General features: G+C 55.8%; 1 protein-coding gene across 4 annotated transcripts in view; it reads right to left on the reverse strand.

The window, feature by feature from the left end:
• VPS37B (vacuolar protein sorting 37 homolog B (S. cerevisiae)) overlaps positions 1-12453 on the reverse strand; it is an 18069-nt gene extending 5616 nt beyond the window's left edge. The window contains exon 1 of one of the 4 annotated variants that reach the window (XM_014547070.1): positions 12370-12453. In XM_014547070.1, the coding sequence (XP_014402556.1) occupies positions 12370-12438 (69 nt within the window). In that variant the 5' untranslated portion in view covers positions 12439-12453. Of the gene's footprint in view, positions 1-5103; positions 5397-6816; positions 7186-7891; positions 8096-12369 lie in introns of those variants that run through there. The other 3 variants (XM_005875462.2, XM_005875461.2, XM_014547072.1) reach the window with 3 other exon arrangements.
• Positions 12454-14111: the final 1658 nt, after the last annotated feature.

Here is a 14111-nt window from a genome sequence, read left to right on the forward strand (position 1 = left end):
GACAGCGCGACTCCCGATCCCCCGCCGCCGCCGTGGCCGCTCGCTCTGTACAGGAACCTGAGACCCCGTGGAGGGGCCACCGCGCTTCAGGAGCCGGGGTGCCGAGCCAGCAGACGCCTGAAATTGAAAACTGTCGCCAACCCTTGATGGTTCTCATGATCCTTTTTCTTAACCAGAGAGCAATCTTTTCAGGAAATAATCTCGCTGTGGTAGGAAGCATTTTTATCGCTGTGCTCGGTTTCACTGCAGTTCCCCTTTCTGCTCACGCTGGAAGGAAAATGAGCTGCCGAAGCAGCACTTACAGCAGGAACCGACGGCCGGGAGCTATCTGCCCATGTGTCTCCCCTGAGCAGCGCTGGCTGAATGGGTGTCCCCCCAAAGTCAACGGCGACCTCTGGACTGTGTGACCTTGTTACTTTCTCTTTTCTGCTTGTATATAATAAACGTACAAATTTACTGAAAATTTTATTTTTTAATTAACAATAAACAAACCTGGCCCAGCCGGCGTGGCTCAGTGGTTGAGCCTCGACCTAGGAACCAGGAGGTCATGGTTCAATGCCCAGGCTGCAGGCTTGATCCCCAGTGGAGGGCGTACAAGAGGCAGCTGATGGATGATTCTCTCATCATTAATGTCTCTCTCTCCATCTCCCTTCCTCTATGAACTCAATAAAAATATATTTTAAAAATAAAAATAAACAAATCTGTTGGGTGTTAGTAGAGCCAGAGGGCAGAGGCGGCAGGGAAATCAGCTGTCTTTGTTTTAGAAAAGAAAACAGGTGTTTGATTGTACTTGTCCAGGCGGAACGTCCGGCCCTTTCCCTCTGGGTTGCTCCCAGCAATGACGTTCCCGCAGAACGCACTTTCCACCTCAAACGCACTAGTCACTACTTACTTACTTATTTGGTTCAGATCTGTTGGGTGTTAGCAGAGCCAGAGGGCAGAGGCGACAGGGAAATAAGCTGTCTTTGTTTTAGGAAAGAAAACAGGTTTTGATTGTACTTGTCCAGGCGGAACGTCCAGCCCTTTCCCTCTGGGTTGCTCCCAGCAATGACGACGTTCCCGCAGAACGCACTTTCCACCTCAAACGCACTAGTCACTACTTACTTACTTATTTGGTTGAAGGAATATGACAGGAAATAAAGGTCAAAAAGCAAACAAATGTGAACTCCCCCTGAATGACACATGCAACGGTTACAAATGAGACGCGTGGGATGGGAGAGGGACGCCTCCGCCCGCCGGCCGTCACCGGCTCAGAGGCTTGGGTCTGCAGAAGGCTCTGTGATGTGGGATTCTGATTGGCGCTGGCCGGTCCGGCTACCTCAGCTCTGAGAGTTGTGCTTTCCTAAACCTGCCCATTTCCAAGCTCACCCCTTCTATGACAACATGCTCGGGGCAGTCCTCTGCGTCCCCTGACGGGAGAGGGACGCCTCCGCCCGCCGGCCGTCGCCGGCTCAGAGGCTTGGGTCTGCAGAAGGCTCTGGGACGTGGGATTCTGATTGGCGCTGGCCGGTCCGGCTGCCTCAGCTCAGAGTTGTGCCTTCCTAAACCTGCCCATTTCCAAGCTCACCCCTCCTATGACAACATGCTCGGGGCAGTCCTCTGCGTCCCCTTGAAATACAGTCCTTACAGCAAAGTCAATGCCGTTACTGAGTTATGTTAGCGAATTTCAACAAACACACGGAAATGCTTGGTGGTGCTGGGAGTAAACGCTCAACACCCCGCTTAGTACTGGAGACGTGGCCGCGGTGCTCACCCACCACCACCCCATAGCCCCACGGGCCGCACAATCTCACCCACGTGGCCTCCAAGGCACAGCTCTGTGGAGGTGGAACCCACACGCTCCACCCACATGAAGTGTCTACTGCAGGGTGGTCAGCGCACACCTTTGGTGTGAGTGCATTTGTACCGCAGTCCATTGTGCTTGTTCAGGTAACTGTTCATCATCAAAAATGGGGTGGGGTTGCGGTGGGGGGAAGCCTGAGGCATCACAGGTGCGCCTGGGGGGCTGCTGTGTCACAATGAAACGAGTTTGTATTCCTGGGAGTGACGGTGCTTGGAGTGGCTGAATGGCCCCCCCGCCACCCCCCAAAGATGTGTCCACATCCTCATCCCTGGATCGTGGGAGTATGGCCTTGTTTGGGAAAAGGGCCTTTGCAGATGTGACTAAGTTAAGGGTCCGGAGACCAGATCTCCCTGGATGATCAGAGTGGCCCTGAACCAGCCACGCGTGTCCTGGTAAGAGACACACAGACGAGGCAGGCGCAGAGGGGCCGCGTGCAGACCAGGCAGAGACTGCAGCGAGCGGCCACAAGCCTGGGAGCCGCAGCCTCTGAGGCCGGGAGGGCAGGAGCACTCCCCGGGAGCCTCCAGGGGGAGTGTGGGCACCGGTTTCAGACCTCAGGCCTCTGGAACTGGGAGAATCGCTTTCTTGTTTTAAGCCAGGGATGGGGAAGCCTTTTCCTGGATATTTATAACATCACTCGTGGGCCATACAAATTACCAGCTTAAAAAGTAGCCTGCTGTATTTGGTTAAGCATTTAATTAACTCACCCCTATTGCCTTCGCAGGGCCAAGTGATTTCAGGGGCCTTATATGGCCCGCAGGCCGGACATGCCCTACCCCTGTTTTAAGCCACCAAACTTGTAGTCCCTTGTTGTGGCAGCCCCAGGGCACTGGCACGGTGTTGGCATGTCTGTCTGTCTCCATCCTGCTCTGTGCCCCAGGGGCCAACTGGTTGAGCTGGGCACGGGGACCAGTTCAACAGGCCACTTGCCTTCTAGTTCTTGCTGGACTTGGTGATGGGGACTGAGGATGGGGTTCTCTGGGTCCCCTCTCTATGGGGTGACTGTAGGTGGCCAGACCCATCTCCCCATTCAAAGCAGCCCTCTCTCCCTCTCTGTTCTCTCCACCCCTGGGGTCTGGAGGCAACACACACCCGAGGCCAGGCCCTGGGGTCTATGCCCAGGTCTCCTGGTGAAGCACGCCTTTAGGACTCGCCTCTCAAGTCGCTAAGCTGGGGGCCGTCTTGGTTGACATAACTAGAAGGGCTTTCCCGGTTAAATAAAATGACATGGGAGCTCACACGCCCCCTTAAGGGAATCGAGTCGTTCACTCCAAGGCCCAGAACTTGGCCCGGCCAACAGGCCTATCACTAAACACCCCTCAGCCTAATCTGCAGGGATCAGGACCTCGGGCCTCAGGCCACTGTCGGTTAACTGTTAACTTGCTAAACTGCTCCGGAGATTAGCTTCCTAAATGTTTACCATACACTGTTCCACAGCAGCACCAAAGATACACCATCACTACACACCACCCGCTGGGGGCTGGGAAACGGCTTTCCTCGCTCACACGGCAGAGCCATGGTTTGGCAGTGAACCGGAAAGGGAAGAATTAGGATGATGCGGTGACTGCCCTAAAGCAAACGCAGAGAAAGGAGACACACTGGACGCGAGCCGGCCTCACACCGTCACACCCTTCTCGGTGGCGGGACTCGGCCCCCTGCCTTTGGAGCCTGTGCCAGGACCACGGGAGAGCCAGGCTGCGACGACGGCAGCCTCGCTGCCCCCGAAACTCACACACCCGTTAAAAAACTCACGAACTCCAGGAAACACGTATGGAGCACCTCTCCGTGCCAGGCTCTGGGGAGGCGGTAGCCAGAACACAGCAGGCCCTCACGACTGTCCACGGAGACAGGCCTGTGGGCTGCCCGGCGCTCGCCCTGCACTGCAGCCCCCACCCGCCCCCCAACACAGACTGCACCTGCTCTTCCCATGAAAGGCCCGAAAGAGAAAACAAAATCAGAACAGATGCGAATTTAAAGATGTGAGTGAGCGTGTCACTGGTGATGGGACAACCTCCACCTCAGCAGGATCGGCCAGCGCTTGCTGAGCACTCCCTGCAGGCCCGGCCCTGCGCCCCCCTCTCCGCGCATCACCTCCATCCCCTCCTCTCGGAGGCGGAGGGCGGGACAGACCTGTCCCCCTTTCTCTCAGGAAGGAGGAGGTGCAACCTGAGGAGGTGCTGCCCTCAGAGACCAGCAAAGTCCCGGGTGTCGTGAGGAACCCCAGGGCTCCGACGCCACGTGAGGACGTCTCTCTCGACGTGCGTTTCTATAGGACTGTGTGTCAATTACGCTGGGAAAGCTGCTCTCTGCCACTGACGGTCCAGTCTACTATCACGTCCCTGTTTTCAAGTCCCAGGAATGGCCTGCGTTTCACTTCTATTTATCTCTGATTTACCTTTTCATTGCGGATATTGTCAAGCACAGAGCAGAGCCGAGGGAGACGTGTTAGGAGTCCCCGTGGGCCTTCCCCGGGTCGACAGGCAGCACCATTCCCAAGCTCACTTCGGGGCTTAAAGCAAATCTCAACCACCTGATCACTGCAGCCTTAAAGTCTTTAATATGTATCTCTGATGGGCAAGGACTATAATTCTCACTACAGGCCACAATCACACTTCCTAAAGTTAACAGTAATTATTTAATTTCATCTTCTGTGCGTGTGGGCTGGAATTCTTCCATAGAGAGCTTTTTGCCTCCTCGGTTTGAGTATCTGAAATGGTTTCTATAGGAAAACCAGGATAAATGTTGTTTTGTTGTTGTTAATCCTCACCTGAAGATATTCTTCCACTGATTTTTAGAGAGAGTGGAAGGGAAGGGGAGAGACAGAGAGAGAAACATCAATATGAGAGAGACACATCAATAGGTTGCCTTTGCACATGCCCTGACCAGGGCTGGGGATCGAGCCCGCAGCTGAGGTACATGCCCTTGACTGGAATTGCACCCAGGACCCTTGAGTCCACAGGCCAATGCTCTTTCCGCTGAGCCAAACCGGCCAGGGCTAAAGAGCAGGATAACTGTTTGATTCCGCCCACCCCTCCCCTCCCCGTTATAACCCATGTTTAGTAGATTGGTTCAATGCTCAAGCAACCTTGAAAAATGATCAATAAGCTTGCTGGGGGGTAGTCACTCATTTTTCTGATGCTCAAAGTCCACAGCCAAGGCGGGGGGACACTCCAACTTGGCCAGCAGCTGACCCTGGGGCTGACAGTTCTCTGCCCTCTGTGTGGCCCCAGACCCAGACTGGCCCTCCCTCGGAGACATACCGGTTCCTTTTGGATTTTGCTATTTGCCTCTCCAGGTAAAATTAAACAGACAGTTCTCTATAACCCAGAGACAAAGGCGGAGATGAGCCTGGGCTCCTGCGGTTTTCCACGGCAGCAAAGCTTGGGTTGCACGGGGCTTTAAACTCCGCCGGCTCGCGGATTAGGTGATGAAAGGCTGGCAGGCGTGCGCCAGCTTAACCTCGTCTCCTTCATTGTGCTGCACCTGCTCGAGCTCGCCAGTTACTTCAGGGTCAATTCCAGCAGCACCACCTGCACTGTGAGTGTGGCCTTGGATGTTAAAGGTCACGGTATTAGAAAGCCCAAATTCCTCCCCCATTCCGTAAGAACACCTGTCTGGGGGAGCTCATCTCCTCGCGGCTTCCAGGTGGAGCCAGTGCCCCAAGCCTGCCATGCCCAGAGCTGCGTGCTACCCACACGCCCGCGGTGCTTCCCAAGTGTTCCTTGGGTTTTCATGAAAAACAAACAAACAAAAAAAACCCTCAGTGGCTGCAGAGTCGGACTGTGCAACATGTTACCAAGGTGAAAGATCTGGAAAAATACAAAAATACAGCGAGAGCGCCGCAGAGCACGATGAAACGGCCCTAAAAGACAGCAACCTCGTGGGCGGTGTGAAACCATCCCCGACTGCAGCCTGCGCGGGGAAGGACTGTGCCAGCGGCTCATCGAATCTCCCACCAGAGCAACCCACGCAACAGACAGAACCGAGAGGCCGATGGGGACTGTTTTTGACTGAAGACCCGAAGTCCTGCTGGTTGAGACAGAACCGGCTGCCCTCAGAAAGCAGCAGGCAGTGGGGTGTCGCCTGGACCACCCCTCCGCGTGGGGCTGGCTCGGATCTGAAATCAGTGCGTCCCTCACTCTGAGGGCGAGTGACCACACAAAGGCAAAGGCCGGGCTGGAAAACCAATGGGCCGCCCGGAAAGAGGCAGGTGGTCTCGGGCTCACACAACTGGACGGACGGCCTCCTAGACCTGGCAGAACCGTATTCCGGGCGTTTCCGCTGATGCTTTTCCCTGGAAGCCTCATTAGCTAATATTCAGAGAAAACAGCCCAAGCCCTGCCCCTTCCTGGATGATGTGGCTGTTACAGGTGAGCGGTTCCGAGAACTGTCCGAGCTGTGGCTGTCACTGGAGACCAGCACTGACCTAAGGCCTGGGGCTCTGGGTGGAGAAGGAGGTGGAGGAGGAGGAGGGGCAGGGCGGGGATGGGACACGCAACTGATCACAGGGAACCGCCTCGTCCCAGGCTCCTCAGGCTCCTGGCTCCGCACGCCGGGCCACCTGGCCACAGAGCCCGGTGTCAGCAGGGGGGCCAGGGAAGCCCCCCGAGAGCCCTCACCCACGACCATCGGAACCAGTTAGCTGCCGGCTCACCAAGCAGATTGCCTGAAACAGGAAATCACTGAATAAACACAATTATAAAAACACCTGCCCCTTTTCTCCTTGGGAGGCGGGGGTGGGGAACGTCCGGCCCACGGGCTGTAGGAGGCCCGAGAAATCATTTGGCCTGGCCCAGCCGAGGCATTTGGGGAGAGTCAATTAAATGTTTGGCCACAGACAGGCTACTTTTTGAGCTGATCGTTCTGTATGGCCCGGGAGTGATGTTAGAAATGTCCACGTGGCCCGTGGCCAGAAGAAGGCTCCCCACCCCTGGTTGGAGACAAAGGTCTCTTCCTAGAGAGAAAGCACCCACCAGCTCGAGTGACGGAAGTGTTTCCGCCCGGACAGCGGCCTTGCCCGCGGAGAGCTGCCAGGCGCGGGACGGCAGGGCGAGCGGCATCTGGGATCCCCGATTCCCCCCAAGCTGGCCTGCCCCTGGCTCTCCAGCTGCTTTCTCCTCGAGCAGCAGGCAGTGGGTGCTGCTCTGCGCCCGCTTTTCCCTCTCTTCACGCCGGTGGCTCAGCAGCTGCCACAGGATTGAATGGAATCGTGGCCCGGCTGTAACTGCCAAACCAGAACAACCGGTCTGAGAGCAAACACGCTCACTCTGGGTAGAGATGCAGCTGCCTGGTGGGAGCAGAAATGCCTGCCACCCGGTCATGGTCATGGTCACGGTCACGGTCACGGTCACGGGGGGGCTGGGGGGGGCGCTCAATCATATTGGATAAAGGGACGGACAGGGCCAATCGCTGGCCTGCTTTAGTGCAAGGGGGTCAATTAATGACTTCTCTGTAATAAAAAATCCGCCCCCTCCTCCCCGCCCCCAAAGAAAGCCACTTAACGGAAGGCAATTTCGAAACCCGGTTTTTCTCAGTAGCAGTTTCTGGCCGGGACCAGCAGATGGGACACGCAACTGATCACAGGGAACCGCCTCGTCCCAGGCTCCTCCAGGCCAGGGCTCCGCACGCCGGGCCACCTGGCCACAGAGCCCGGTGTCAGCAGGGGGGCCAGGGAAGCCCCCCGAGAGCCCTCACCCACGACCATCGGAACCAGTTAGCTGCCGGCTCACCAAGCAGATTGCCTGAAACAGGAAATCACTGAATAAACACAATTATAAAAACACCTGCCCCTTTTCTCCTTGGGAGGCGGGGGTGGGGAACGTCCGGCCCACGGGCTGTAGGAGGCCCGAGAAATCATTTGGCCTGGCCCAGCCGAGGCATTTGGGGAGAGTCAATTAAATGTTTGGCCACAGACAGGCTACTTTTTGAGCTGATCGTTCTGTATGGCCCGGGAGTGATGTTAGAAATGTCCACGTGGCCCGTGGCCAGAAGAAGGCTCCCCACCCCTGGTTGGAGACAAAGGTCTCTTCCTAGAGAGAAAGCACCCACCAGCTCGAGTGACGGAAGTGTTTCCGCCCGGACGGCGGCCTTGCCCGCGGAGAGCTGCCAGGCGCGGGACGGCAGGGCGAGCGGCATCTGGGATCCCCGATTCCCCCCAAGCTGGCCTGCCCCTGGCTCTCCAGCTGCTTTCTCCTCGAGCAGCAGGCAGTGGGTGCTGCTCTGCGCCCGCTTTTCCCTCTCTTCACGCCGGTGGCTCAGCAGCTGCCACAGGATTGAATGGAATCGTGGCCCGGCTGTAACTGCCAAACCAGAACAACCGGTCTGAGAGCAAACACGCTCGACTCTGGGTAGAGATGCAGCTGCCTGGTGGGAGCAGAAATGCCTGCCACCCGGTCATGGTCATGGTCACGGTCACGGTCACGGTCACGGGGGGGCTGGGGGGGGCGCTCAATCATATTGGATAAAGGGACGGACAGGGCCAATCGCTGGCCTGCTTTAGTGCAAGGGGGTCAATTAATGACTTCTCCGTAATAAAAAATCCGTCCCCTCCTCCCCGCCCCCAAAGAAAGCCACTTAACGGAAGGCAATTTCGAAACCCGGTTTTTCTCAGTAGCAGTTTCTGGCCGGGACCAGCAGCCAAAGCGGCCGTGTGTGCGCAGAGCTCAGGGTGTGCCGGGGCCTCGACACAGGTGCAGCCAGCAGACGCCGCCCGGTGGGTCCTGGGTTTCTCGCTAAGGCTCTGCCCCCGCCCCAACGGACTGTGCTCTGACATTCAAAGCGCAGTGTGACCCGCATGCACTTCCCGCCACCCGACTCGAGTTTTGTTGAACAGATAACACTTACTCTCACGTGCTTGAAATTACTCATCTTCTAGTCAATCTGAGAAAATGCTATTCTAAGAAGGGAATTTTATTTTTTAAGTCTGTGGCTAAAGAAAAAAGGGATGAATCAAAGGAGAACCAGCTATTCTACTTAAATTTCATAACCAAAAAAAAAACAAAACACTTTGCAATTATATCTCATATAGGAAAGTAGATGTTCTAACTAAAAGTGGCTAAATACTTAAGACTTATTTTCAAAAAATATTTTAATAGATTCATGTTCACCGATGTTAATTGTAATATAACATGATAGCAAAAAAAAAAAAAGCAGCTAAATATCTTATAGTAAGGGAATGGTCACATAAATTAAGACATAGCCACACAGTGAAATATCATGTGACCATTAAAAATGTCATGGAAGCCCTGGCCGGTTTGGCTCAGTGGATAGAGCGTTGGCCTGAGGACTGAAGGGTCTCGGGTTCAGTTCCGGCCAAGGGCACATGCCAGGGTTGCAGGCTCGATCCCCAGTGGGGGGCATGCAGGAGGCAGCCAATCAATGATTCTCTCTCATCAATGATGTTTCTATTTCTCTCTCCCTTTCCCTTCCTCTCTGAAATCAATAAAGAAATATATATATATTTTAAATGTCATGGAAGAACATTCTGATAAAAAACTGCCCAGATACATTTTTATAATTGATTTCAGAGAAGAAGGGAGAGGGAGAGATAGAAAGATCAATCAATGATGAGAGAGAATAACTGATCAGGTACCTCCTGCACACCCCCTACTGGGGATTGAGCCCACAACCCGGGCATGTGCCCAGACTGGGAACCGAACCATGACTTCCTGATTCATAGGTCGATGCTCAACCACTAGCCATCTTCTTATATTCTGGTAAGAAAATGCCCAGCGTATAACACAAAACAAACAGAAAAAGGTATATACATAATGATCCTGGCGGAGAAAGAAAGAAAACGTATAAAATGTCTGTTAACAGTCATCTCTGAGTGGTGCTATTACATGTAATTGTATTTTTTCCTCTCCAGTTTTCTGTATTTAAATTTCTGTTCTATAATAACACATAAAAAATGTTATTTTTAAAGATTTGGTCTGTTGGGATCAGAAATTTAAAATACTATATACTTCCCTGTGCTCTGGTAGCATCCCTAGCGGCTGCTGGCTGCTGGCTGCTGGCCGAGGCCTCCCTCCCTTCCCCCGGCCGGCCCCGCCCCCTGGTTGAGGACAATTTGCATACTATACTTTTATTATATAGGACATATATATATATGTATGTGTGTGTATGTATATTGTTATCAATTTCAGAGAGGAAGGGAGAGGGAGAGAGAGAGAGAAACATCAATGATGAAAGAAATATTGACTGACTGCCTCCTGCACGCCCACACCTGGGGATTGAGCCTGCAACCTGGGGAATGTGCCCTTGACCGGAATCGAACCTGGGACCCTTCAGTCCGCAGGCCGATGCTCTATCCCAGTAGTCGGCAAACTCATTAGTCAACAGAGCCAAATATCAACAGTACAACGATTGAAAGTTCTTTTGAGAGCCAAATTTTTTAAACTTACACTATATAGGTAGGTACAGTGCTATTAACTTAATTAGGGTACTCCTAAGCTGGCCTTTGCTAAAGACGTCCTCAGTCTGATTGAGGTACGTTCGCTGAGGTCGCCCCTTCCAACTCTCCCATCCACACTCGTCTTGTATACTTGTTTCATCTATCTCCTTTCGTGCATCCTCTCTATATGTCCAAACCATCTCAACATACCTTTCTCCATCCTCGACACTACATCTTCTTTCACTCCACAACGTTCCCTAAAATTAACTTAATAAACTTTAAAGTTTTAAGTCAACTTCGCACTGTACGTGCGCGCCCGCATGTCGTATTTTGTGGAAGAGCCACACTCAAGGGGCCAAAGAGCCGCATGTGGCTCGCGAGCCGCAGTTTGCCGGCCACTGCTCTATTCACTGAGCCAAACCGGCCAGGGCTTCCCTGCCCTTTTAACCGGAGAAGGCAGGGCGCCTCTGATGAGGCAGAACTGACCTTGCGAATGAATAACAAGTAACTAGGCACCATCTGTGATAAGCCCGTGCCGTGGGCTATGGAAGCAGATGGCGGCTTATCCCCTAAATAAGCACTTGCCACGCGTGCCCCTCGGGGAGCTTCCCTGGCAGGCGGACCAAACAAAGCAAGACAAAGGGACACCCTCTGACCTCACCACCGCTCTGCTCTCCTGCTCTCCGCACCCCCTTACTAGGGAACCCCTTTAAGGAATCACCGTGAGCACCCACACAATCCGGCCTCCACGGGAAGCACGCCCCCAAGTGGCCCCAACCGCTGACCGCTCTGGCTCCCGGGCACTTACTACCGCCACGCACCGGGCTCAGCAGTTCACAGAGCCCCGTCACCCGCAGACAGCTCACTGGCGGTATCACAGTGCTCCCGTTTAAAGATAAGCAAACCGGCGCTTTGGGAGGTTAATCTGTGTCCATGGTTTCCTAGCAACCCAGGCCCGTCTTAACCACGAGGCTTACTAGCCGACCTTCCATTTTTGTGCAGCTTTTAATAATCTGGCTCCTCCTTTTCTATCACTTACTTCTTGGTGGTGTTCTGGCTTTTCCCGACACCCCTTAAGAATCTGCCACTGGCGGATAAACCGCAGGGCTCAGGCCGTTCCCTGAGCTGCGAGCAGAGCGAGACCGGCCGCACTGGCGCCCAGGGAAAGCCGCCCCCGTCGGGACTGGCCACCCAGAGGCCTTTTGATCCATCGTTTTCCGGCCTCCGACGGCTCTGCCTGCTTTCTGTCTGACCCCCACCCCCGCCCACTGGCTGCCCACGTCCTCCACAGGAACTGCCAGAGAGACCGCAGTGCCCGCCCAGGACCCGCCAGGGCTCCCTCCGACCGGCGGGCCAGGCCCAGAGGCATGAGGCCACCTGTCTCTGCCTGCCCCTCGGCCTGTCCCCGCCCCGGCCCCTCCCTGCTCCCTGCTGCCCGCCCAAGCCCTCTCCTTCCTGATCTGAGTAACCCACCTGAGTCCCGGCTCAGGGGCACCTCCTAGGAAACCCTCCCTGAGGTCTCCCCAGCCCAGACTGGCTGGGACTCCCTCCCGCCGGGGCACGGCCGTATACATCACTACGGGGTCACACGCACACCGCTCTACCCTAAAGGAGGGGAGCTGCGCGGCTCAGCGGTTTCACGTCGTCCTCGACCTCAGCTGTGTCAGGTTAACGGACGTGCTGACTGGGAGCCACCCCAGCGCTGGGCCGCGGGTGGGAATGTAACCTCCAGGTGCCTTAGAGAACCTTGGCCGTCACAAAAGACCCGATTTGGAAGCAGCATTAACCATAGGCCGCTGCTTGTACTGACCCAGACTATCCACAAGTCGGCCTTTCGCACCCCCTCTCTGGCACAGAAACCAAAGGCTCCCACAATCCCATGCTGCAGGGTAACCTGGTGACGACCACGCCACCCCACCTGTCTACCTCCTCCTCCCCCGTGAAGAAGCCCCACCGAGAACCTCCCTGCCCTGCACCTCTGGGTCAGACCGTCCTCCTGCCCACGATGGAAGCTGAGACCCCACGGGCCGAGGAGATAAACTGCAGGACTCCCAGCCGCACCCGAGATCACGCGTGTGAGCAGGGGCTGCCGCAGGCCCGACAGACAGCCCTGCGTACCTGCCACCACCCCCACCGCCTGCCCCAATCCTGCGGCCAAAGCCAAGTAAATAAGCCACCGCGTCGGCTGAGCCCAGGAGCCCATCAGCTCCGCACGTGACGGAGGCCAACAGTCGGGTCTACTCCTGGTTCCTCTTCCGGCCAGTCCGCCGGCTGCCGGGCAGGCCCTGGACAGGAGGATGTCGGCCCGTCCTCGGAGGATGGTCACCGCCCGCTGATGCCACCTCCCTCCTCCTCCCAGCCCACTAATCCCTCCTGGCGACCTTTCAACCTCTTATATTCCCTTTGGTTGCAACGAGCACTGGGAGGAAGTTGGCCTCCAAATGTGGCCCCGCGACTTCCCACGTGCCAGCCGGACAGTGTGACTGCCCTGTGTGCCCACACTCAGGCTGGCGCGGGTCTGTGACCCCTCTCCTGCCCCGGCCGCTCTCTCCACTTGCTCAGCAGCCCTCGGCACATCCTGCGGGCCAGGCAGCGTCTGGGTGCGAGGACAGGGATAAACACGTCCCAGGCTCGGCAGAGACACGGGGCAGGGACAGACTTACACAACATGTGTCAAGTGCCCCAGGAGAGTCATCGAAGAGGCGTAGGGACCACGTGTCAGTGACGGAGGGGGTGGGGAGAGCCCAGAGGGTGAGGCTGCAGGGCCCCTCCGGTGGGCAGGGGCGGGGGCGGGACAACCCACCAGGGCACCGAGGTGGCAGGGAGCCCGCAGCCGGCCTGCGTCTCCTCTCCAGAACCTGAGCTCAAATCCAAGTTCTTCTCACCTGCCCTTCCGCATCCCCCCCGAGACCTGGGTTTCGGGAATGTCCCCGAGCCAACTGCCAATCCCGCCCACACACGGCTGCCAGGTTCATCCCCGAGCGCGCCCCTCGGCTCCCGCCACCGAGCCCACACGCTGGCACCCTACCCCACCCGCCTCCCTGCCCGTCCTGTCCCTGCTCGTAGCAAATCTGATCTGGCAAAGGCGGACGGCAACTCACTGGTCATAAACCTGTCCCGGGCCTTCCTGCCACAGCTTCTTCCTGATCCCCCATTTCTGTCCGTCTCACGCCGCTCAGAGGCCTTTACAGCTCCTAACAAACACTGATCCTGGGGGGCGGGGGGAGGGTCATGCTTAGAAAAGCACAGATCCCCTTTCAACCGCGTGCAGCTGGGTGGCACTAGCCTAGCACAGCCACCCTGTTGGGCAACCCCCTCCCCCCCGCCTCTTTCATCTTCCCAAGCGCAAACGCCCCTCACTCTCTCTTGTTCTGCGCATGTTTGTGGACTTGGTTTCTTCCCCGAGTTACAGGGATCCTGCCCTGTTCACCTTTCTGTCCCGGATGATGCCCTGCACAGCCGGTGACCCATGCTGTGGACCTGAAACGGAACCTTCCGGAAATGGCAGCAAAAATACTGGGCCTTTGTTTCAGCAACGACAGCTAACAGCAATTCACTGGGTGCTCCCCCTGTGCCGTGGGACCACGGTGAGCATCTTACAGGCTTAGCGCACTGAATCCCCCTGACCACCCTCTGAAGTTGGTTACTGTTTAGTATCCCCATTATTTTTTAAAAAATATATTTTATTGATTTTTTACAGAGAGGAAGGGAGAGGGATAGAGAGTTAGAAACATCGATGAGAGAGAAACATCCATCAGCTGCCTCCTGCACACTCCCTACTGGGGATGTGCCCGCAACCAAGGTACATGCCCTTGACTGGAACCGAACCTGGGACCCTTGAGTCCACAGGCCAATGCTCTATCCACTGAGCCAAAC

Source organism: Myotis brandtii, unplaced genomic scaffold (assembly GCF_000412655.1).
Source record: "Myotis brandtii unplaced genomic scaffold, ASM41265v1 scaffold463, whole genome shotgun sequence".
NCBI lineage: Eukaryota > Metazoa > Chordata > Mammalia > Chiroptera > Vespertilionidae > Myotis > Myotis brandtii.